Here is a 26,846-nt window from a genome sequence, read left to right on the forward strand (position 1 = left end):
GGTAGTTTATATCTAGGTAATTTATCTTTATGTCTAGGTAGTTTATCTTTATATCTAGGTAGTTTATCTTTATATCTAGGTAGTTTATCTTTATATCGAGGTAGTTTATGTCTAGGTAGTTTATCTGTATAACTACGTAGTTTATCTTTATATCTAGGTAGTTTATCTTTATATCTAGGTAGTTTATCTTTATATCTAGGTAGTTTATCTTTATATCGAGGTAGTTTATGTCTAGGTAGTTTATCTTTATATCTAGGTAGTTTATCTTTATATCGAGGTAGTTTATGTCTAGGTAGTTTATCTTTACATCCAGGTAGTTTATCTTTATATCTAGGTAGTTTATCTTTATATCTAGGTAGTTTATCTTTATATCCAGGCAGTTTATCTTTATATCTAGGTAGTTTATATTTATATCTAGGTAGTTTATCTTTATATCTAGGTAGTTTATCTTTATATCTAGGTAGTTTATATTTATATCTAGGTAGTTTATCTTTATATCTAGGTATTTTATCTTTATATCCAGGTAGTTTATCTTTATATCTAGGTAGTTTATCTTTATATCGAGGTAGTTTATGTCTAGGTAGTTTATCTGTATAACTACGTAGTTTATCTTTATATCTAGGTAGTTTATCTTTATATCTAGGTAGTTTATCTTTATATCTAGGTAGTTCATCTTTATATCTAGGTAGTTTATATCTAGGTAGTTTATCTTTATGTCCAGGCAGTTTATCTTTATATCTAGGTAGTTTATATTTATATCTAGGTATTTTATCTTTATATCTAGGTATTTTATCTTTATATCTAGGTAGTTTATCTTTATATCTAGGTAGTTTATCTTTATATCTAGGTAGTTTATATCTAGGTAGTTTATCTTCATATATAGGTAGTTTATCTATATATCTATGTAGTTTATCTTTATATCTAGGTAGTTTATCTTTATATCCAGGCAGTTTATCTTTATATCTAGGTAGTTTATATTTATATCTAGGTAGTTTATCTTTATATCTAGGTAGTTTATCTTTATATCTAGGTAGTTTATATTTATATCTAGGTAGTTTATCTTTATATCTAGGTATTTTATCTTTATATCCAGGTAGTTTATCTTTATATCTAGGTAGTTTATCTTTATATCTAGGTAGTTTATATCTAGGTAGTTTATCTTTATGTCTAGGTAGTTTGTCTTTATATCTAGGTAGTTTATCTTTATATCTAGGTAGTTTATCTTTATATCGAGGTAGTTTATGTCTAGGTAGTTTATCTGTATAACTACGTAGTTTATCTTTATATCTAGGTAGTTTATCTTTATATCTAGGTAGTTTATCTTTATATCTAGGTAGTTCATCTTTATATCGAGGTAGTTTATGTCTAGGTAGTTTATCTTTACATCTAGGTAGTTTATCTCTATATATAGGTAGTTTATCTTTATATCTAGGTAGTTTATCTTTATATCCAGACAGTTTATCTTTATATCTAGGTAGTTTATATTTATATCTAGGTAGTTTACTTTATATCTAGGTAGTTTATCTTTATATCTAGGTAGTTTATATTTATATCTAGGTATTTTATCTTTATATCCAGGTAGTTTATCTTTATATCTAGGTAGTTTATCTTTATATCTAGGTAGTTTATATCTAGGTAGTTTATCTTTATGTCTAGGTAGTTTATCTTTATATCTAGGTAGTTTATGTTTATATCTAGGTAGTTTATCTTTATATCGAGGTAGTTTATGTCTAGGTAGTTTATCTTTATGTCTAGGTAGTTTATCTTTATATCTAGGTAGTTTATCTTTATATCTAGGTAGTTTATATCTAGGTAGTTTATCTTTATGTCTAGGTAGTTTATCTTTATATCTAGGTAGTTTATCTTTATATCTAGGTAGTTTATCTTTATATCGAGGTAGTTTATGTCTAGGTAGTTTATCTTTATATCTAGGTAGTTTATCTTTATATCTAGGTAGTTTATCTTTATATCTAGGTAGTTCATCTTTATATCTAGGTAGTTTATCTTTATATCGAGGTAGTTTATGTCTAGGTAGTTTATCTTTATATCTAGGTAGTTTATCTTTATATCGAGGTAGTTTAAGTCTAGGTAGTTTATCTTTACATCTAGGTAGTTTATCTCTATATATAGGTAGTTTATCTTTATATCTAGGTAGTTTATCTTTATATCCAGGCAGTTTATCTTTATATCTAGGTAGTTTATATTTATATCTAGGTAGTTTATCTTTATATCTAGGTAGTTTATATTTATATCTAGGTAGTTTATATTTATATCTAGGTAGTTTATCTTTATATCTAGGTATTTTATCTTTATATCCAGGTAGTTTATCTTTATATCTAGGTAGTTTATCTCTATATCTAGGTAGTTTATATCTAGGTAGTTTATCTTTATGTCAAGGTAGTTTATCTTTATATCTAGGTAGTTTATCTTTATATCTAGGTAGTTTATCTTTATATCGAGGTAGTTTATGTCTAGGTAGTTTATCTTTATGTCTAGGTAGTTTATCTTTATATCTAGGTAGTTTATCTTTATATCTAGGTAGTTCATATCTAGGTAGTTTATCTTTATGTCTAGGTAGTTTATCTTTATATCTAGGTAGTTTATCTTTATATCTAGGTAGTTTATCTTTATATCGAGGTAGTTTATGTCTAGGTAGTTTATCTTTATATCTAGGTAGTTTATCTTTATATCTAGGTAGTTTATCTTTATATCTAGGTAGTTTATCTTCATATCTAGGTAGTTTATCTTTATATCTATGTAGTTTATCTTTATATCTAGGTAGTTTATCTTTATATCTAGGTAGTTTATCTTTATATCTAGGTAGTTTATATCTAGGTAGTTTATCTTTATATCTAGGTAGTTTATCTTTATATCTAGGTAGTTTATATCTAGGTAGTTTATCTTTATGTCTAGGTAGTTTATCTTTATATCTAGGTAGTTTATCTTTATATCTAGGTAGTTTATCTTTATATCGAGGTAGTTTATGTCTAGGTAGTTTATCTTTATATCTAGGTAGTTTATCTTTATATCTAGGTAGTTTATCTTTATATCTAGGTAGTTTATCTTCATATCTAGGTAGTTTATCTTTATATCTATGTAGTTTATCTTTATATCTAGGTAGTTTATCTTTATATCTAGGTAGTTTATCTTTATATCTAGGTAGTTTATATCTAGGTAGTTTATCTTTATGTCTAGGTAGTTTATCTTTATATCTAGGTAGTTTATCTTTATATCTAGGTAGTTTATCTTTATATCGAGGTAGTTTATGTCTAGGTAGTTTATCTTTATATCTAGGTAGTTTATCTTTATAACTAGGTAGTTTATCTTTATATCTAGGTAGTTTATATCTAGGTAGTTTATCTTTATGTCTAGGTAGTTTGTCTTTATATCTAGGTAGTTTATCTTTATATCTAGGTAGTTTATCTTTATATCGAGGTAGTTTATGTCTAGGTAGTTTATCTGTATAACTACGTAGTTTATCTTTATATCTAGGTAGTTTATCTTTATATCTAGGTAGTTTATCTTTATATCTAGGTAGTTTATCTTTATATCTAGGTAGTTCATCTTTATATCTAGGTAGTTTATCTTTATATCGAGGTAGTTTATGTCTAGGTAGTTTATCTTTATATCTAGGTAGTTTATCTTTATATCGAGGTAGTTTATGTCTAGGTAGTTTATCTTTACATCCAGGTAGTTTATCTTTATATCTAGGTAGTTTATATTTATATCTAGGTAGTTTATCTTTATATCTAGGTAGTTTATCTTTATATCTAGGTAGTTTATCTTTATATCTAGGTATTTTATCTTTATATCTAGGTAGTTTATCTTTATATCTAGGTAGTTTATCTTTATATCTAGGTAGTTTATATCTAGGTAGTTTATCTTTATGTCTAGGTAGTTTATCTTTATATCTAGGTAGTTTATCTTTATATCTAGGTAGTTTATCTTTATATCGAGGTAGTTTATGTCTAGGTAGTTTATCTTTATATCTAGGTAGTTTATCTTCATATATAGGTAGTTTATCTATATATCTATGTAGTTTATCTTTATATCTAGGTAGTTTATCTTTATATCCAGGCAGTTTATCTTTATATCTAGGTAGTTTATATTTATATCTAGGTATTTTATCTTTATATCTAGGTATTTTATCTTTATATCTAGGTAGTTTATCTTTATATCTAGGTAGTTTATCTTTATATCTAGGTAGTTTATATCTAGGTAGTTTATCTTTATGTCTAGGTAGTTTATCTTTATATCTAGGTAGTTTATCTTTATATCTAGGTAGTTTATCTTTATATCGAGGTAGTTTATGTCTAGGTAGTTTATCTTTATATCTAGGTAGTTTATCTTCATATATAGGTAGTTTATCTATATATCTATGTAGTTTATCTTTATATCTAGGTAGTTTATATTTATATCTAGGTATTTTATCTTTATATCTAGGTATTTTATCTTTATATCTAGGTAGTTTATCTTTATATCTAGGTAGTTTATCTTTATATCTAGGTAGTTTATATCTAGGTAGTTTATCTTTATGTCTAGGTAGTTTATCTTTATATCTAGGTAGTTTATCTTTATATCTAGGTAGTTTATCTTTATATCGAGGTAGTTTATGTCTAGGTAGTTTATCTTTATATCTAGGTAGTTTATCTTCATATATAGGTAGTTTATCTATATATCTATGTAGTTTATCTTTATATCTAGGTAGTTTATCTTTATATCCAGGCAGTTTATCTTTATATCTAGGTAGTTTATATTTATATCTAGGTAGTTTATCTTTATATCTAGGTAGTTTATCTTTATATCTAGGTAGTTTATATTTATATCTAGGTAGTTTATCTTTATATCTAGGTATTTTATCTTTATATCCAGGTAGTTTATCTTTATATCTAGGTAGTTTATCTTAATATCTAGGTAGTTTATATCTAGGTAGTTTATCTTTATGTCTAGGTAGTTTGTCTTTATATCTAGGTAGTTTATCTTTATATCTAGGTAGTTTATCTTTATATCGAGGTAGTTTATGTCTAGGTAGTTTATCTGTATAACTACGTAGTTTATCTTTATATCTATTTAGTTTATCTTTATATCTAGGTAGTTTATCTTTATATCTAGGTAGTTCATCTTTATATCGAGGTAGTTTATGTCTAGGTAGTTTATCTTTATATCTAGGTAGTTTATCTTTATATCTAGGTAGTTCATCTTTATATCTAGGTAGTTTATCTTTATATCGAGGTAGTTTATGTCTAGGTAGTTTATCTTTATATCTAGGTAGTTTATCTTTATATCGAGGTAGTTTAAGTCTAGGTAGTTTATCTTTACATCTAGGTAGTTTATCTCTATATATAGGTAGTTTATCTTTATATCTAGGTAGTTTATCTTTATATCCAGGCAGTTTATCTTTATATCTAGGTAGTTTATATTTATATCTAGGTAGTTTATCTTTATATCTAGGTAGTTTATCTTTATATCTAGGTAGTTTATATCTAGGTAGTTTATCTTTATGTCTAGGTAGTTTATCTTTATATCTAGGTAGTTTATCTTTATATCTAGGTAGTCTATCTTTATATCGAGGTAGTTTATGTCTAGGTAGTTTATCTTTATATCTAGGTAGTTTATCTTTATATCTAGGTAGTTTATCTTTATATCTAGGTAGTTCATCTTTATATCTAGGTAGTTTATCTTTATATCGAGGTAGTTTATGTCTAGGTAGTTTATTTTTATATCTAGGTAGTTTATCTTTATATCGAGGTAGTTTAAGTCTAGGTAGTTTATCTTTACATCTAGGTAGTTTATCTCTATATATAGGTAGTTTATCTTTATATCTAGGTAGTTTATCTTTATATGCAGGCAGTTTATCTTTATATCTAGGTAGTTTATATTTATATCTAGGTAGTTTATCTTTATATCTAGGTAGTTTATCTTTATATCTAGGTAATTTATATTTATATCTAGGTAGTTTATCTTTATATCTAGGTATTTTATCTTTATATCCAGGTAGTTTATCTTTATATCTAGGTAGTTTATCTTTATATCTAGGTAGTTTATATCTAGGTAGTTTATCTTTATGTCTAGGTAGTTTATCTTTATATCTAGGTAGTTTATCTTTATATCTAGGTAGTTTATCTTTATATCGAGGTAGTTTATGTCTAGGTAGTTTATCTTTATGTCTAGGTAGTTTATCTTTATATCTAGGTAGTTTATCTTTATATCTAGGTAGTTTATATCTAGGTAGTTTATCTTTATGTCTAGGTAGTTTATCTTTATATCTAGGTAGTTTATCTTTATATCTAGGTAGTTTATCTTTATATCGAGGTAGTTTATGTCTAGGTAGTTTATCTTTATATCTAGGTAGTTTATCTTTATATCTAGGTAGTTTATCTTCATATCTAGGTAATTTATCTTTATATCTATGTAGTTTATCTTTATATCTAGGTAGTTTATCTTTATATCTAGGTAGTTTATCTTTATATCTAGGTAGTTTATATCTAGGTAGTTTATCTTTATGTCTAGGTAGTTTATCTTTATATCTAGGTAGTTTATCTTTATATCTAGGTAGTTTATCTTTATATCGAGGTAGTTTATGTCTAGGTAGTTTATCTTTATATCTAGGTAGTTTATCTTTATATCTAGGTAGTTTATCTTTATATCTAGGTAGTTCATATCTAGGTAGTTTATCTTTATATCTAGGTAGTTTATCTTTATATCTAGGTAGTTTATCTTTATATCTAGGTAGTTTATATCTATGTAGTTTATCTTTATATCTAGGTTGTTTATCTTTATATCTAGGTAGTTTATCTTTACATCTAGGTAGTTTATCTTTATATCTAGGTAGTTTATATCTAGGTAGTTTATCTGTATAACTACGTAGTTTATCTTTATATCTAGGTAGTTTATCTTTATATCTAGGTAGTTTATCTTTATATCTAGGTAGTTCATCTTTATATCTAGGTAGTTTATCTTTATATCGAGGTAGTTTATGTCTAGGTAGTTTATCTTTATATCTAGGTAGTTTATCTTTATATCGAGGTAGTTTATCTTTATATATAGGTAGTTTATCTTTATATCTAGGTAGTTTATCTTTATATCCAGGTAGTTTATCTTTATATCTATGTAGTTTATATTTATATCTAGGTAGTTTATCTTTATATCTAGGTAGTTTATCTTTATATCTAGGTAGTTTATCTTTATATCTAGGTAGTTTATCTTTATATCTAGGTAGTTTATCTTTATATCTAGGTAGTTTATCTTTATATCTAGGTAGTTCATCTTTATATCTAGGTAGTTTATCTTTATATCGAGGTAGTTTATGTCTAGGTAGTTTATTTTTATATCTAGGTAGTTTATCTTTATATCGAGGTAGTTTAAGTCTAGGTAGTTTATCTTTACATCTAGGTAGTTTATCTCTATATATAGGTAGTTTATCTTTATATCTAGGTAGTTTATCTTTATATCCAGGCAGTTTATCTTTATATCTAGGTAGTTTATATTTATATCTAGGTAGTTTATCTTTATATCTAGGTAGTTTATCTTTATATCTAGGTAATTTATATTTATATCTAGGTAGTTTATCTTTATATCTAGGTATTTTATCTTTATATCCAGGTAGTTTATCTTTATATCTAGGTAGTTTATCTTTATATCTAGGTAGTTTATATCTAGGTAGTTTATCTTTATGTCTAGGTAGTTTATCTTTATATCTAGGTAGTTTATCTTTATATCTAGGTAGTTTATCTTTATATCGAGGTAGTTTATTTCTAGGTAGTTTATCTTTATGTCTAGGTAGTTTTTCTTTATATCTAGGTAGTTTATCTTTATATCTAGGTAGTTTATATCTAGGTAGTTTATCTTTATGTCTAGGTAGTTTAATTTTATATCGAGGTAGTTTATCTTTATATCTAGGTAGTTTATCTTTATATCGAGGTAGTTTATGTCTAGGTAGTTTATCTTTATATCTAGGTAGTTTATCTTTATATCTAGGTAGTTTATCTTTATATCTAGGTAGTTTATCTTCATATCTAGGTAATTTATCTTTATATCTATGTAGTTTATCTTTATATCTAGGTAGTTTATCTTTATATCTAGGTAGTTTATCTTTATATCTAGGTAGTTTATATCTAGGTAGTTTATCTTTATGTCTAGGTAGTTTATCTTTATATCTAGGTAGTTTATCTTTATATCTAGGTAGTTTATCTTTATATCGAGGTAGTTTATGTCTAGGTAGTTTATCTTTATATCTAGGTAGTTTATCTTTATATCTAGGTAGTTTATCTTTATATCTAGGTAGTTCATATCTAGGTAGTTTATCTTTATATCTAGGTAGTTTATCTTTATATCTAGGTAGTTTATCTTTATATCTAGGTAGTTTATATCTATGTAGTTTATCTTTATATCTAGGTTGTTTATCTTTATATCTAGGTAGTTTATCTTTACATCTAGGTAGTTTATCTTTATATCTAGGTAGTTTATATCTAGGTAGTTTATCTGTATAACTACGTAGTTTATCTTTATATCTAGGTAGTTTATCTTTATATCTAGGTAGTTTATCTTTATATCTAGGTAGTTCATCTTTATATCTAGGTAGTTTATCTTTATATCGAGGTAGTTTATGTCTAGGTAGTTTATCTTTATATCTAGGTAGTTTATCTTTATATCGAGGTAGTTTATCTTTATATATAGGTAGTTTATCTTTATATCTAGGTAGTTTATCTTTATATCCAGGTAGTTTATCTTTATATCTATGTAGTTTATATTTATATCTAGGTAGTTTATCTTTATATCTAGGTAGTTTATCTTTATATCTAGGTAGTTTATCTTTATATCTAGGTAGTTTATCTTTATATCTAGGTAGTTTATATCTAGGTAGTTTATCTTTATGTCTAGGTAGTTTATCTTTATATCTAGGTAGTTTATCTTTATATCTAGGCATTTTATATCTAGGTAGTTTATCTTTATATCTTGGTAGTTTATCTTTATATCTAGTTAGTATATCTTTATATCTAGGTAGTTTATCTTTATATCCAGGTAGTTTATATTTATATCTAGGTATTTTATATCTAGGTAGTTTATCTTTATATCTAGGTAGTTTATCTTTATATCTAGGTAGTTTATCTTTATATCTAGGTAGTTTATCTTTATATCGAGGTAGTTTATCTTTATATCGAGGTAGTTTATCTTTATATCTAGGTAGTTTATCTTTATATCTAGGTAGTTTATCTTTATATCTAGGTAGTTTATATCTAGTTAGTTTATCTTTATATCTAGGTAGTTTATCTTTATATCTAGGTAGTTTTTCTTTATATCTAGGTAGTTTATCTTTATATCTAGGTAGTTTATCTTTATATCGAGGTAGTTTATCTTTATATCTAGGTAGTTTATTTTTATATCTAGGTAGTTTATCTTTATATCCAGTTAGTTTATCTCTAGGTAGTTTATCTTTATATCTAGGTAGTTTATCTTTATATCTAGGTAGTTTATCTTTATATCCAGGTAGTTTATCTTTATATCCAGGTAGTTTATCTTTATATCTAGGTAGTTTATCTCTCGGTAGTTTATCTTTATATCGAGGTAGTTTATCTTTATATCGAGGTAGTTTATGTCTAGGTAGTTTATCTTTATGTCTAGGTAGTTTATCTTTATATCTAGGTAGTTTATCTTTATATCTAGGTAGTTTATATCTAGGTAGTTTATCTTTATGTCTAGGTAGTTTAATTTTATATCGAGGTAGTTTATCTTTATATCTAGGTAGTTTATCTTTATATCGAGGTAGTTTATGTCTAGGTAGTTTATCTTTATATCTAGGTAGTTTATCTTTATATCTAGGTAGTTTATCTTTATATCTAGGTAGTTTATCTTCATATCTAGGTAATTTATCTTTATATCTATGTAGTTTATCTTTATATCTAGGTAGTTTATCTTTATATCTAGGTAGTTTATATCTAGGTAGTTTATCTTTATGTCTAGGTAGTTTAATTTTATATCGAGGTAGTTTATCTTTATATCTAGGTAGTTTATCTTTATATCGAGGTAGTTTATGTCTAGGTAGTTTATCTTTATATCTAGGTAGTTTATCTTTATATCTAGGTAGTTTATATCTAGGTAGTTTATCTTTATGTCTAGGTAGTTTATCTTTATATCTAGGTAGTTTATCTTTATATCTAGGTAGTTTATCTTTATATCGAGGTAGTTTATGTCTAGGTAGTTTATCTTTATATCTAGGTAGTTTATCTTTATATCTAGGTAGTTTATCTTTATATCTAGGTAGTTCATATCTAGGTAGTTTATCTTTATATCTAGGTAGTTTATCTTTATATCTAGGTAGTTTATCTTTATATCTAGGTAGTTTATATCTATGTAGTTTATCTTTATATCTAGGTTGTTTATCTTTATATCTAGGTAGTTTATCTTTACATCTAGGTAGTTTATCTTTATATCTAGGTAGTTTATATCTAGGTAGTTTATCTGTATAACTACGTAGTTTATCTTTATATCTAGGTAGTTTATCTTTATATCTAGGTAGTTTATCTTTATATCTAGGTAGTTCATCTTTATATCTAGGTAGTTTATCTTTATATCGAGGTAGTTTATGTCTAGGTAGTTTATCTTTATATCTAGGTAGTTTATCTTTATATCGAGGTAGTTTATCTTTATATATAGGTAGTTTATCTTTATATCTAGGTAGTTTATCTTTATATCCAGGTAGTTTATCTTTATATCTATGTAGTTTATATTTATATCTAGGTAGTTTATCTTTATATCTAGGTAGTTTATCTTTATATCTAGGTAGTTTATCTTTATATCTAGGTAGTTTATCTTTATATCTAGGTAGTTTATATCTAGGTAGTTTATCTTTATGTCTAGGTAGTTTATCTTTATATCTAGGTAGTTTATCTTTATATCTAGGCATTTTATATCTAGGTAGTTTATCTTTATATCTTGGTAGTTTATCTTTATATCTAGGTAGTATATCTTTATATCTAGGTAGTTTATCTTTATATCCAGGTAGTTTATATTTATATCTAGGTATTTTATATCTAGGTAGTTTATCTTTATATCTAGGTAGTTTATCTTTATATCTAGGTAGTTTATCTTTATATCTAGGTAGTTTATCTTTATATCGAGGTAGTTTATCTTTATATCGAGGTAGTTTATCTTTATATCTAGGTAGTTTATCTTTATATCTAGGTAGTTTATCTTTATATCTAGGTAGTTTATATCTAGTTAGTTTATCTTTATATCTAGGTAGTTTATCTTTATATCTAGGTAGTTTTTCTTTATATCTAGGTAGTTTATCTTTATATCTAGGTAGTTTATCTTTATATCGAGGTAGTTTATCTTTATATCTAGGTAGTTTATTTTTATATCTAGGTAGTTTATCTTTATATCCAGTTAGTTTATCTCTAGGTAGTTTATCTTTATATCTAGGTAGTTTATCTTTATATCTAGGTAGTTTATCTTTATATCCAGGTAGTTTATCTTTATATCCAGGTAGTTTATCTTTATATCTAGGTAGTTTATCTCTCGGTAGTTTATCTTTATATCGAGGTAGTTTATCTTTATATCTATCTCTGCAAACTGCCTGTTCAGTTTGTAGTGAGAGGTACATATATATTATCTATATAGTTTATCTTTATATCTACTTTCTAACAAGTTGTTTCTCTTTATAGAATAAGATGATGCCTATGCCTTGTTTCCAGTAGTAGTGGAAGTAGTGAATTTGATTGTCATTGCGTTTTATGGAGAGTTTCCAACCCTGTAGCATAGTAGAGGGGTTGTGGTAACGATTTATACTGAATAACATGATGCTATGTGTTGTATATCAACTCCATGGTTTGTCTCTCAGTGGACCCCCCGGTTCCATCCTGTATGGAGGGGCTGTACCTACCCATGTTCCTGTCTCCAACACCAGCCCAGGGTGCACTGCTGTACGCCTCTGCAGACCAACCCCTGGAAATCACTGTCAGAGCACAGGCTACAAACTCCACGTAAGAGAAATGAAACATGAAATTGGTTAGTTAGGACCTCCTCTCACCTGGTTGTCTAGGTCTAAATTGATTAGTTAGGACCTCCTCTCACCTGGTTGTCTAGGTCTTAATTGATTAGTTAGGAACTCCCCTCACCTGGTTGTCTAGGTCTAAATTGATTAGTTAGGAACTCCTCTCACCTGGTTGTCTAGGTCTTAATTGATTAGTTAGGAACTCCTCTCACCTAGTTGTCTTGGTCTTAATTGATTAGTTAGGACCTCCTCTCCCCTCATAGTTAGGAAAACTGATATGGTTACTGATCAGACATGTACAATCAATACATAAACTGATATGGTTCCTGATATGGCATGTAAAGACAATACATAAACTGATATGGTTCCTGATCAGACATGTAAAGAAAATACATAAACTGATATGGTTTCTGATCAGACATGTAAAGTCATTACATAAACTGATACGGTTCCTGATCAGACATGTAAAGTCAATACATAAACTGATATGGTTTCTGATCAGACATGTAAAGACAATACATTAACTGATATGGTTCCTGATCTGGCATGTAAAGACAATACATAAACTGATATGGTTCCTGATCTGGCATGTAAAGTCATTACATAAACTGATATGTCAACTTTATTCAAGACATTTTTAGCTACAACATTTAACACATTCCATTTCAAGAAAGGAGATTTTTGTTTATTTTATTCATATTTTTAAGTGATGCAGTTCTGTCCTTGATCTTTTCTTGTCTATTAATGTTACGTATAATGTAATGTTTTATGTTTTGTGTGACCCCAGGATGAGTAGCTGCTGCTTAAGCAACAGCTAATGGGGTTCATAATGAAACATAAAAATGACATTGTATTGTTTTCTCCCTGTGTGTTTCAGGGTTTCAGAGCTGTTGGTGAGTGGACCTTCCAGTATCACAGAGAACACCACTGTCCCAGGAGAGTACCTTCTAAGATGGACGCCCACTGAGGATGAGGAGGGAGGGTACTATCCTGTGTGCTTCATCGCTCAGGGAGTGAACAACAGGTCAGTCTGCAGCCACTTCAACTGGAAACTTATAGCTCAACATAATGTCTTCCAATGACAAACCTGATTAAATAAAGGCAACAAATTAACGAGCATAATCCATCATTTCAGAAGGCTACTATCAAGACTATCAGTTAAATGTACATTTAGACACATTTTGTTAGAATGCATTCAGTTGTTCAACTGACTAGGTTTTAACCTGCCTTTCCCTTCAATGGTATGTGGTTTGTTTGGCTTTGACATGTTTCATTAAACCAATGGTATGTGGTTTGTTTGGTTTTGTAATGTTTTATAAAATGCTGTTTAACAAAGATCTGTTTAACAGTTGTTCTGTTGATCTTCTCAGTTCCATGTATCACTCTGAGCTGCGCTGTGTGATCGTCAGTGTTGGAAACACAAGCGGTGGGTACAGTTTCACTACAGCATGAGGTTATTGATCCCCTTTATGGTGTTCTGCTAGTCTCACTGTTACTTACAGATGCTAGTTGAACTGCATGTTTGAGACAATTAACAACCAATCAATCAATCAACACATCTCTGTCTGTCTGTCTATTTGTCTGTCTTTGTGCTACAGCCATCAGAACCACAGCGGAACCAACAACTACCCCTCCTCTGACAATAAACCTCACAACCACAGAGGAACCAACAACCTCCCCTCCTCTGACAATAAATCTCACAACCACAGAGGAACCAACAACCTCCCCTCCTCTGACAATAAAGCTCACAACCACAGAGGAACCAACAACCTCCCCTCCTCTGACAATAAACCTCACAACCACAGAGGAACCAACAACCTCCCCTCCTCTGACAATAAACCTCACAACCACAGAGGAACCAACAACCTCCCCTCCTCTGACAATAAACCTCACAACCACAGAGGAACCAACAACCTCCCCTCCTCTGACAATAAACCTCACAACCACAGAGGAACCAACAACCTCCCCTCCTCTGACAATAAACCTCACAACCACAGAGGAACCAACAACCTCCTCTCCTCTGACAATAAACCTGACAACCACAGAGGAACCAACAACCTCCCCTCCTCTGACAATAAACCTCACAACCACAGAGGAACCAACAACCTCCCCTCCTCTGACAATAAACCTGACAACCTCAGCAGAGCCAACAACCTCCCCTCCTCTGACAATAAACCTCACAACCACCGAGGAACCAACAACCTCCCCTCCTCTGACAATACACCTCACCACCTCACAGATTGCACCTGCACTTCCAACTACCACCCAATCAACTACTGAACTCACAACCACACCCACAAATGTCAGTACATACGGACCCACAACTACCACAGTGACCACAACTACCACAGTGACCACAACTACCACAGCACCCACAACTACCACAGCACCCACAACTACCACAGCACCCACAACTACCACAGCACCCACAACTACCACAGCACCCACAACTACCACAGCACCCACAACTACCACAACTACCACAGCACCCACAACTACCACAGCACCCACAACTACCACAGCACCCACAACTACCACAGTGACCACAGCCACCACAATTTTAAATACAAACCCAACCACCGATCTCACAACCCATATTGTGGACAGTACAACAAAAAGCAGTGGGCCTAGTAAGTACAAAATTAACTTTTGTTCAAATGTAAAAAAATATTTGTGTGTGTGTTTTGTAATAATGTGGACTAACTGTTTCCACAGGATACGTTGTCGTGCTGAGGATAAAACTGTCCTCTCTGATCCAACTAACAGATGATTACATCAGAAACGTGGTGTTACAGCAGGTCAGTGTCACTGTCAGATCAGACAGGTTTCTCCTCAGCTCTACCTGATAATCACTGTGTGTGTTGTGTTTCCAGCTCCGTGAGGAACTGATCAGCCGAGGGCTGCCAGGGGACTTCACGCTAAGCCTGAGAGCCACTCATGAGATCAGCTGAGGGAGGAACAGGAATTCAGATCAACTTTCTTCACTCCTACTTGTCTTTTCTTCCTGGTTCTGATTCTGCAGAAAGTTATTTTGAAGAAAAAGTGGTTCCTTATAATGACAGAATATGGTTGATTTGTACTAATCTCTCGTGGACAGACGCACGTAACATAAATTATGATTTTTGTTCTGGGTTGCCAAGATTAGTTGAATGAACTGACGCTACGTCTTACTGGATGTTAGTTGAATGACTAAAATGTAAATGATTTATGTCTACAAGAAGAAATAGAACATAAATATGTTTGGTAATGTACTGAGGTAGACTGAGGTTCTTTCCTGTTTGGTAATGTACAGAGGTAAACTGAGGTTCTTTCCTGTTTGGTAATGTACAGAGGTAGACTGAGGTTCTTTCCTGTTTGGTAATGTACTGAGGTAGACTGAGGTTCGTTCCTGTTTGGTAATGTACAGAGGTAAACTGAGGTTCTTTCCTGTTTGGTAATGTACAGTGGTTGACTGAGGTTCTTTCCTGTTTGGTAATGTACAGAGGTAGACTGAGGTTCTTTCCTGTTTGGTAATGTACAGAGGTAGACTGAGGTTCTTTCCTGTTTGGTAATGTACAGAGGTAGACTGAGGTTCTTTCCTGTTTGGTAATGTACAGAGGTAAACTGAGGTTCTTTCCTGTTTGGTAATGTACAGAGGTAAACTGAGGTTCTTTCCTGTTTGATAATGTACAGAGGTAGACAGGTTCTTTCCTGTTTGGTAATGTACAGAGGTAGACTGAGGTTCTTTCCTGTTTGGTAATGTACAGAGGTAAACTGAGGTTCTTTCCTGTTTGGTAATGTACAGAGGTAGACTGAGGTTCTTTCCTGTTTGGTAATGTACAGAGGTAGACAGGTTCTTTCCTGTTTGGTAATGTACAGAGGTAGACTGAGGTTCTTTCCTGTTTGGTAATGTACTGAGGTAGACTGAGGTTCTTTCCTGTTTGGTAATGTACAGAGGTAGACTGAGGTTCTTTCCTGTTTGGTAATGTACAGAGGTAGACAGGTTCTTTCCTGTTTGGTAATGTACAGAGGTAGACTGAGGTTCTTTCCTGTTTGGTAATGTACTGAGGTAGACTGAGGTTCTTTCCTGTTTGGTAATGTACAGTGGTAGACTGAGGTTCTTTCCTGTTTGGTAATGTACAGAGGTAGACTGAGGTTCTTTCCTGTTTGGTAATGTACAGAAGTAGACTGAGGTTCTTTCCTGTTTGGTAATGTACAGAGGTAGACTGAGGTTCTTTCCCGTGTCAAGAATAGTTGGTTGAGGCTCAGGTTTCTGTGACATTTTAGTGACAGAGGACACGGGTAGGGAGGACCCACTTGTATACACCCACACACACACTCAGGAATAAGTTTCACTTTCACTCACACATGGAGCATAAAGAAGAATGAACAATGAGGGAGAATTGACATTGACTAAAGAGAAGAATGAATTATTGCGACTGGAATTTATTGAAACACTAATTAAAGGTTAAATATATTAAATGTTAAAGGTTGAAAACATTGGGAGATAAACATTGAGAGATAAACATTGGGAGGTAAACATTGAGAGATAAACATTGAGAGATAAACATTGGGAGGTAAACGTTGAGAGATAAACATTGGGAGGTAAACATTGGGAGGTAAACATTGGGAGATAAACATTGGGAGGTAAACATTGAGAGATAAACATTGGGAGATAAACATTGGGAGATAATCATTGGGAGATAAACATTGGGAGGTAAACATTGAGAGATAAACATTGAGAGATAAACATTGGGAGGTAAACGTTGAGAGATAAACATTGGGAGGTAAACATTGGGAGGTAAACATTGGGAGATAAACATTGGGAGGTAAACATTGAGAGATAAACATTGGGAGATAAACATTGGGAGATAATCATTGGGAGATAAACATTGGGAGGTAAACATTGGGAGATAAACATTGGGAGATAATCATTGGGAGATAAACATTGGGAGATAAACATTGGGAGGTAAACATTGGGAGATAAACATTGGGAGGTAAACATTGGGAGATAATCATTGGGAGATAAACATTGGGAGGTAAACATTGGGAGATAATCATTGGGAGATAAACATTGGGAGATAAACATTGGGAGATAAACATTGGGAGGTAAACATTGAGAGATACACATTGGGAGGTAAACATTGGGAGGTAAACATTGGGAGATAAACATTGGGAGATATTAAAGGAGTGTTAAAATAATGCAGTTAAAGGTTAGGAGTTTTATAATGTTGTTTTCTTTAAGGTGTGAATCATTTAGACTGTGTTTTATTAGGCTCAGAGGACAAGGCCTTAGGAGGTTGATAATGAGACGTTATAATGGTACAATGTTATAATGCTGAAATGTTTAAAATATTCAAGGTTTAAGATATAACTGGAGTAATAAATTAGGTTGTAGTAAGATAAGAATTGAGTAAACGTAGGAGGCTGAAGGGATTAGGAAAGGTTCATGTTTGAAAAATGTATGTTTTAAGAAGTTGATGGGAATTAAGTATATTAATGGTGCTAGCAAGATCTGGAAAACCCTTAAGGTTACCTCATAGATATAAGTGTTCTATTACATTCTAGGAGGAACCCTTAAGGTTCCCTCATTGATAGACGTGTTCTAGTACATTCTAGGTGGAACCCTTAAGGTGACCTCATAGATAGAAGTGTTCTAGTACATTCTAGGAGGAACCCTTAAGGTTCCATCATAGATAGAAGTGTTCTAGTACATTCTAGGTGGAACCCTTAAGGTTACCTCATAGATAGAAGTGTTCTAGTACATTCTAGGTGGAACCCTTAAGGTTACCTCATAGATAGAAATGTTCTAGTACATTCTAGGAGGAACCCTTAAGGTTACCTCATTGATAGAAATGTTCTAGTACATTCTAGGAGGAACCCTTAAGGTTACCTCATTGATAGAAGTGTTCTAGTACATTCTAGGTGGAACCCTTAAGGTGACCTCATAGATAGACGTGTTCTAGTACATTCTAGGAGGAACCCTTAAGGTTACCTCATTGATAGACGTGTTCTAGTAGCTGTTAGTTTTTTAGACACCAACTGAGGGACTGATCATCGTGAGGGGGGAGGCAAAAAGCTTTTTATAAATTGTAGAAGGTAAGAACCCATTTTTCTTGTTATTAAATACTGTGCTTCTCATGAAATTGTAATAGACAATTAAGGGTTTAGTTAAGGGTTTAGTTAAGAGCGCTGAAGACATCTCTGAATTTAATCCAAGGTATGTTTTTGCGTATCATCGAATGTGATATTGATTTGTGATTGATTGATCTAGGATTTTTTATGCCTGTTTCTGGAATTTTGAATAAACTTGCTTTATTGTTCTGAAACCCTGTGTCATCAAAGAATCATACAAGAGCATGTCGTTTTACTCTAGGTTTATGAAACAGACTGGATTAATGGAGGATTTGTAGCATCTGGTTAATTAGTCTATCGGGAACCTGGATTTCTGGTATGAAGAAACCTGAGACCCAACTTTATGTACTGAGTGCATTGTTAGGAGTCGTATGAGAGGTGATTCTGGGCTAAACCAACCCAGGAGAGTGTCCACTCATAGTGTCCTAAGGTCGACTATCTGGCCTGGACGATCCTGAGAAGGCGCTGGGTTGCAGGGTGAGGTAGTATAGGTACTCGACTTAGGGGATAGCCCACTCTACTGTAAGACCCTTACTGTTGAGTTTGAGGAACAGTCCCTAGTTGTATACTAGCTCAGTGGTAAGGCAGAGCGGAATCTATCAGATCTGTAGGGATTAGGGACAATAAATAACAGAACTGCCATTGGATAGGCAGAGCCCAGTAGAATTGTTAATCCTGCAAGGTTGGTATTTTAGCTTTGACAATTTGGGGGCTTGTACAGGATTGATTCGTGGGAATCAGGAATATCTTGGGAATATTTTGGGATATAGGAAAGTCTAAAATATACTCTATGCAGTATGCAATGCAAGAACTACAATTAGTTTCGCTAAAAGATTATCCTGAATATTTGCACACAAAAAAATGGCAAGGTTAGCATTTAATTACGTTCTTGCTTTAAAAACTAAATCTATTGGTTACCACATACCAGGCTTTGAATCACCTTACTGTAACAACCTATTTCTCCTCTCCCTCAGATCCGTCTAATCCGATCGTCAGGATGTCAGGGATGGACCTCCCGTTGGACGAGCTCAACGGAATCGGAATCTTCCCTGACAACGGTACCCCCAAGAAGTTCTCCCCCACCTCCATGGTGTTCCTGCTGACGCTGCTCGTCATCACCCTCCTCAGGCTGGAGAACCTCATTACATACTTCTCCTCTGTAGCTGACTGCAGCAGTGAGGGGGGCAGATCATTCACCTGCCAGGGCGGCAGGTAGCCTAGAAGTTAGAGTGTTGGACTAGTAACCGAAAGGTTGCAAGATCAAATCCCCGGGCTGACAAGGTACAAATCTGTCGTTCTGTCCCTGAACAAGGCGGTAAACCCACTTTTCCTAGGCCGTCATTGAAAATAAGAATTTGTTCTTAACTGACTTGCCTAGTTAAATAAAGGAAAAATGAACATGGTGATCTGTAGTGTATCTTCATAGAGGTCCACCATGTCCTCACACTAGAGAGAGAACTCTGTTTTGATCCTGATTCTTTCATGGAATAAAACAGTGGAATATTAAAGCCATCAGGCAAGTTGGCCGGGGTCTAATCATAGCATCACTTTCATTCTGGTTTATATCTGTCTTTTTTATTTATTATTTGAAATAGGAAACAACCTCTGTTGTTGCCAATTCAACCTGACTAACATTGTGTACCTGTGAAGTGTTGTCTCAGATTCAATCCTGGAGGAGATTTTCTAAGTTGTTTATTTCTCTGGCTATGTCCAGAATGGCACGGTATCCCCTATATAATTGGCTCAATGTCCAGTATGGCACGGTATCCCCTATATAATTGGCTCTATGTCCAGTATGGCACAGTATCCCCTATATAATTGGCTCAATGTCCAGTATGGCACGGTATCCCCTATATAATTTGCCCAATGTCCAGAATGGCACGGTATCCCTTATATAATTGGCTCAATGTCCAGAATGGCACGGTATCCCCTATATAATTGGCTCAATGTCCAGTATTTTTTTTATTTTTTTTATTTCACCTTTATTTAACCAGGTAGGCAAATTGAGAACACGTTCTCATTTACAATTGCGACCTGGCCAAGATAAAGCGAAGCAGTTCGACACATACAACAACACATGGTTACACATGGAGTAAAACAAACATACAGTCAATAATACAGTGAAAAATAAGTCTATATACAATGTGAGCAAGTGAGGTAAGGGAGGTGAAAGGCAAACAAAATATATATATAATTAAATAAAAATATAAAAAAGGCCATGGTGGCGAAGTAAATACAATATAGCAAGTAAAATAAAATAAATATATTAAAAAATATATATATATATATATATATATAAAAAATAAAATAATAATAATAATAATAATAATAAAAAACAATAAACAACACTGGAATAGTTGGTTTGCAGTGGAAGAAAGTGCAAAGTAGAGATAGAAATAATGGGGTGCAAAGGAGCAAAATAAATAAATGAATAAAGTAGGTAAAGAGGTAGTTGTTTGGGCTAAATTATAGATGGGCTATGTACAGGTGCAGTAATCTATGAGCTGCTCTGACAGCTGGTGCTTAAAGCTAGTGAGGGAGATAAGTGTTTCCAGTTTCAGAGATTTTTGTAGTTCGTTCCAGTCATTGGCAGCAGAGAACTGGAAGGAGAGGCCAAAGGAAGAATTGGTTTTGGGGGTGACCAGAGAGATATACCTGCTGGAGCGCGTGCTACAGGTAGGTGCTGCTATGGTGACCAGCGAGCTGAGATAAGGGGGGACTTTACCTAGCAGGGTCTTGTAGATGACCTGGAGCCAGTGGGATTGGCGACGAGTATGAAGCGAGGGCCAGCCAACGAGAGCATACAGGTCGCAGTGGTGGGTAGTGTATGGGGCTTTGGTGACAAAACAGATGGCACTGTGATAGACTGCATCCAATTTATTGAGTAGGGTTTTGGAGGCTATTTTGTAAATGACATCACCGAAGTCGAGGATTGGTAGGATGGTCAGTTTTACAAGGGTATGTTTGGCAGCATGAGTGAAGGATGCTTTGTTGCGGAATAGGAAGCCAATTCTAGATTTAACTTTGGATTGGAGATGTTTGATGTGAGTCTGGAAGGAGAGTTTACAGTCTAACCAGACACCTAGGTATTTGTAGTTGTCCACATATTCTAAGTCAGAGCCGTCCAGAGTAGTGATGTTGGACAGGCGGGCAGGTGCAGGCAGCGATCGGTTGAAGAGCATGCATTTAGTTTTACTTGTATTTAAGAGCAATTGGAGGCCACGGAAGGAGAGTTGTATGGCATTGAAGCTCGCCTGGAGGGTTGTTAACACAGTATCAAAAGAAGGGCCAGAAGTATACAGAATAGTGTCGTCTGCGTAGAGGTGGATCAGAGAATCACCAGCAGCAAGAGCGACATCATTGATGTATACAGAGAAGAGAGTCGGTCCAAGAATTGAACCCTGTGGCACCCCCATAGAGACAGCCAGAGGCCCGGACAACAGACCCTCCGATTTGACACACTGAACTCGATCAGAGAAGTAGTTGGTGAACCAGGCGAGGCAATCATTAGAGAAACCAAGGCTGTCGAGTCTGCCGATGAGGATGTGGTGATTGACAGAGTCAAAAGCCTTGGCCAGGTCAATGAATACGGCTGCACAGTATTGTTTCCTATCGATGGCGGTTAAGATATCGTTTATGACCTTGAGCGTGGCTGAGGTGCACCCATGACCAGCTCTGAAACCAGATTGCATAGCGGAGAAGGTATGGTGGGATTCGAAATGGTCGGTAATCTGTTTGTTGACTTGGCTTTCGAAGACCTTAGAAAGGCAGGGTAGGATAGATATAGGTCTGTAGCTGTTAGGGTCAAGAGTGTCCCCCCCTTTGAAGAGGGGGATAACCGCAGCTGCTTTCCAATCTTTGGGAATCTCAGACGACACGAAAGAGAGGTTGAAAAGGCTAGTAATAGGGGTGGCAACAATTTCAGCAGATAGTTTTAGAAAGAAAGGGTCCACATTATCTAGCCCGGCTGATTTGTAAGGGTCCAGATTTTGTAGCTCTTTCAGAACATCAGCTGACTGTATTTGGGAGAAAGAGAAATGGGGAAGGCTTGGGCGAGTAGCAGAGGGGAGGGCAATGCTGTTGACCGGGGTAGGGGTAGCCAGGTGGAAAGCATTGCCAGCCGTAGAAAAATGCTTATTGAAATTCTCAATTATAGTGGATTTGTCGGTGGTGACAGTGTTTCCTATCTTCAGTGCAGTTGGAAGCTGGGAGGAGGTGTTCTTATTCTCCATGGACTTTACAGTGTCCCAGAACTTTTTTGAAGTTGTGTTGCAGGAAGCAAATTTCTACTTGAAAAAGCTAGCCTTGGCTTTTCTAACTGCCTGTGTATATTGGTTTCTAACTTCCCTGAAAAGTTGCATATCACGGGGGCTGTTCGATGCTAATGCAGAACGCCATAGGATGTTTTTCTGTTGGTTAAGGGCAGTCAGGTCAGGAGAGAACCAATGGCTATATCTGTTCCTGGTTCTAAATTTCTTGAATGGGCATGCTTATTCAAGATGGTGAGGAAGGCATTTAAAAAAAATATCCAGGCATCCTCTACTGACGGGATGAGATCAATATCCTTCCAGGATACCTCGGCCAGGTCGATTAGAAAGGCCTGCTCGCTGAAGTGTTTCAGGGAGCGTTTGACAGTGATGAGTGGAGGTCGTTTGATCGCTGACCCATTACGGATGCAGGCAATGAGGCAGTGATCGCTGAGATCTTGGTTGAAAACAGCAGAGGTGTATTTGGAGGGCAAGTTGGTTAGGATGATATCTATGAGGGTACCCGTGTTTACGGAATTGGGGTGGTACCTGGTAGGTTCATTGATAATTTGTGTGAGATTGAGGGCATCAAGCTTAGATTGTGGGATGGCTGGGGTGTTAAGCATGTTCCAATTTAGGTCGCCTAGCAGCACGAGCTCTAAAGATAGATGGGGTGCTAACAGTTCACATATGGTGTCCAGAGCACAGCTGGGTGCAGAGGGTGGTCTATAGCAGGCGGCAACGGTGGGGGAATAGGAGTGGAGCTAGGTACTGCAGGGCCTGGATTCACCTCTACATCACCAGAGGAACAGAGGAGGAGTAGCATAAGGGTACGGCTAAAAGCTATGAGAATTGGTCGTCTAGAACGTCTAGAACAGAGATTAAAAGGACGTTTCTGGGGGCGATAAAATAGCTTCAAGGAATAATGTACAGACAAAGGTATGGTAGGATGTGAATACAGTGGAGGTAAACCTAGGTATTGAGTGATGATGAGAGAGATATTGTCTCTAGAAACATCATTGAAACCAGGTGATGTCATCGCATATGTGGGTGGTGGAACTGAAAGGTTGGATATGGTATAGTGAGCAGGGCTAGAGGCTCTACAGTGAAATAAGCCAATAAACACTAACCAGAACAGCAAAGGACAAGGCATATTTACATTAAGGAGAGGCATGCTTAATCGAGTGATCAATAAGGGTCCAGTGAGTAGAGGTTGGTTGGGGTCACGGCGATCCAGACAGCTGGCCGGGTAGATGGCTATCGGAAGCAAGATAGCATAGGATGGAGGTCTATTTTTAGACACCTCGTGCGTTTCCGTCGGTAGATTAGTGGGGTTCCGCGTGGTAGAGGGGATCAATCCAATTGGCAAAAAAAATATATAGTGACCCAAGAAAAAAATTGTCCGATATACTTATTCAGATAGCAGCCGATAAGACAGCTAACGATTAGCGGGCCCCAGATAAGCGTTCAGGTAACGTCGCGACGGAGGTGCCAGTTGGATAACTCCCTCGGGCAGATAACGTCGGCAGTCAGTCGTGAAGGCCCGGTGGGGCTCCACATCTGCAGCAAAAAAAAAAAACGGGTCCGGATAGGTGACTGTAGCCCAGGAATGGCTGATGGAACTCCTCAGCTGGCTAGCTCCGGAATAATTTAAGTTTGCTCCGGGATCGACGTAAGCCAATAGTCACACGGTGTGCAGCTAGCTAGCTGCGAAATCAAGGTGCAAATGTCCAGAGCCTGCGGCTGAAATCCGGGGACACTGAGAAAAAAAAAGGCCCGGTATGCTCCGGTCCGAGTCGCGTTGCACAAAAGTGCCGGTAGATTATCGAGCTAAAGGAATAGCTGATGACCACAAAACATGGCCAGCTGAAACACCAACGCTAGCCAGCAAACCGGCTAACTTCTGGGCAGCTTCAGATTAGCTTTCTGGCTAGCTTCTGATTAGCCTCTGGCTAGCTTCCACTGTGGATTTTCAGATTTGAGGTAAATAATACTTTTTTGTAATTGGTGAGGCGGGTTGCAGGAAAGCTTTTGTAGTTGAGTTCTTGGATAATAAAATATATAAAAGATATGCGAAGAAAGGTGTAAATATATATATACAGGACACGACAATACGAGGGGAAAAAAAATGACGTCTGAACTGCTAAGCCATCTTGGAACGACCGTATAGCACAGTATCCTCTATATAATTGGCCCAATGTCCAGTATGGCACGGTATCCCCTATATAATTGTCTCAATGTCCAGAATGGCACAGTATCCCCTATATAATTGGCTCAATGTCCAGTATGGCACAGTATCCCCTATATAATTGGCTCAATGTCCAGTATAGCACAGTATCCCCTATATAATTGGCTCAATGTCCAGTATGGCACGGTATCCCCTATATAATTGGCTCAATGTCCAGTATGGCATGGTATCCCCTATATAATTGGCTCAATGTCCAGAATGGCACGGTATCCCCTATATAATTGTCTCAATGTCCAGTATGGCACGGTATCCCCTATATAATTGGCTCAATATCCAGTATAGCACGGTATCCCCTATATAATTGGCTCATTGTCCAGTATGGCACAGTATCCCCTATATAATTGGCTCAATGTCCAGTATGGCACGGTATCCCCTATGTAATTGGCTCAATGTCCAGTATGGCACGGTATCCCCTATGTAATTGGCTCAATGTCCAGTATGGCACGGTACCCCCTATGTAATTGGCTCAATGTCCAGTATGGCACGGTATCCCCTATATAATTGGCTCAATGTCCAGTATGGCACGGTATCCCCTATATAATTGGCTCAATGTCCAGTATAGCACAGTATCCCCTATATAATTGTCTCAATGTCCAGTATGGCACCGTATCCCCTATATAATTGCCTCAATGTCCAGTATGGCATGGTATCCCCTATATAATTGTCTCAATGTCCAGAATGGCACGGTATCCCCTATATAATTGTCTCAATGTCCAGTATGGCACGGTATCCCCTATATAATTGGCTCAATGTCCAGAATGGCACGGTATCCCCTATATAATTGTCTCAATGTCCAGTATGGCACGGTATCCCCTATATAATTGGCTCAATATCCAGTATAGCACGGTATCCCCTATATAATTGGCTCAATGTCCAGTATGGCACGGTATCCCCTATGTAATTGGCTCAATGTCCAGTATGGCACGGTATCCCCTATGTAATTGGCTCAATGTCCAGTATGGCACGGTATCCCCTATATAATTGGCTCAATGTCCAGTATGGCACGGTATCCCCTATGTAATTGGCTCAATGTCCAGTATGGCACGGTATCCCCTATGTAATTGGCTCTGGCAAACAGCAGTGTTCTATGTAGGGCATAGGGTTCCATTTCAGATTTTTCACCTCTGTTATGGTTAAACTGGACTAACCTAGTTAAAATGGACTAAGCTGGTTAGAGTGGACTAACCTAGTTAACAGTGGACTAACCTAGTTAACAGTGGACTAACCTAGTTAACAGTGGACTATCCTGGTTAAACTGGACTAACCTGGTTAACCAATCCAATAACCATTCATTACAGTCCTCTTTATTGTTTAACCAATCCAATATCCAATCATTACAGTCCTCTTTATTGTTTAACCAATCCAATAACCATTCATTACAGTCCTCTTTATTGTTTAACCAATCCAATAACCATTCATTACAGTCCTCTTTATTGTTTAACCAATCCAATAACCATTCATTACAGTCCTCTTTATTGTTTAACCAATCCAATAACCATTCATTAGAGTTATACAGATATACAGTAATTCACAGTTAGTCCAGGTTAACCAGGCTAGTCCACTCTAACCAGGTTAGTACAGTTTAAACAATAAAGAGGACTATAATGGATGGTTATTGGTTAAGTCGTGTTTTGGGGTGTCTGTACTTTACTGTACTATTCATATTTTTGACAACTTTTACTCCACTACATTCCTAAAGAAAATAACGTACTTTTTACTTTTACTCCACACATTTCCCCTGACACCCAGAAGTACTAGTTACATTTTGAATGCTTAGCAGGACAGGAAAATGGTCTAATTCACAAACTTAAAGAGAAAATCCCTTGTCATGCCTACCGGACTCACTAAAGTGTGACCCTGGCTATCTGTACATTTTAAAAACTGTGCTGTCAAGTTTGCTTAATATAAGGAATTTGAAATTAATTATACATTTACTTTTGATACTTCTGTATATTTAAAACCAAATACTTTTTTACTTTTACTCAAGTAGGATTTTACTGTATGACTTTCAGTTTTACTTGAGTCATTTTCTATTAAAGTATGTTTTACTTTTACTCCAGTATGACTTTTGGGTACTTTTTCCACCACTGCTAATTATATTTCTCAAAGATGTTTCTATATTGTCCTATACAGTAATCTGTACAATACATTTTTGGTTATAAAAAAAACAACTAAATAATCGTAATAATAATGCTTTCATCCGGTATGACAGGCTCATTGTCCTGAAGCCTGGGACTGGAAACCC

At 34.7% G+C, this 26,846-nt stretch overlaps 1 protein-coding gene across 4 annotated transcripts in view; it reads left to right on the forward strand.

The window, feature by feature from the left end:
* LOC139537942 (mucin-2-like) overlaps nt 1-26,846 on the forward strand; it is a 258,502-nt gene that overhangs the window by 151,043 nt on the left and 80,613 nt on the right. For 2 of the 4 annotated variants that reach the window (XM_071339844.1, XM_071339845.1), the window contains 6 exons: nt 11,840-11,981; nt 12,870-13,016; nt 13,363-13,418; nt 13,591-14,622; nt 14,708-14,790; nt 14,866-18,300. In XM_071339844.1, the coding sequence (XP_071195945.1) occupies nt 11,840-11,981; nt 12,870-13,016; nt 13,363-13,418; nt 13,591-14,622; nt 14,708-14,790; nt 14,866-14,943 (1,538 nt within the window). In that variant the 3' untranslated portion in view covers nt 14,944-18,300. Of the gene's footprint in view, nt 1-11,839; nt 11,982-12,869; nt 13,017-13,362; nt 13,419-13,590; nt 14,623-14,707; nt 14,791-14,865; nt 18,301-26,846 lie in introns of those variants that run through there. The other 2 variants (XR_011667626.1, XR_011667627.1) reach the window with 2 other exon arrangements.

This window comes from Salvelinus alpinus, chromosome 13 (genome assembly GCF_045679555.1).
Source record: "Salvelinus alpinus chromosome 13, SLU_Salpinus.1, whole genome shotgun sequence".
In the NCBI taxonomy this organism is placed as follows: domain Eukaryota; kingdom Metazoa; phylum Chordata; class Actinopteri; order Salmoniformes; family Salmonidae; genus Salvelinus; species Salvelinus alpinus.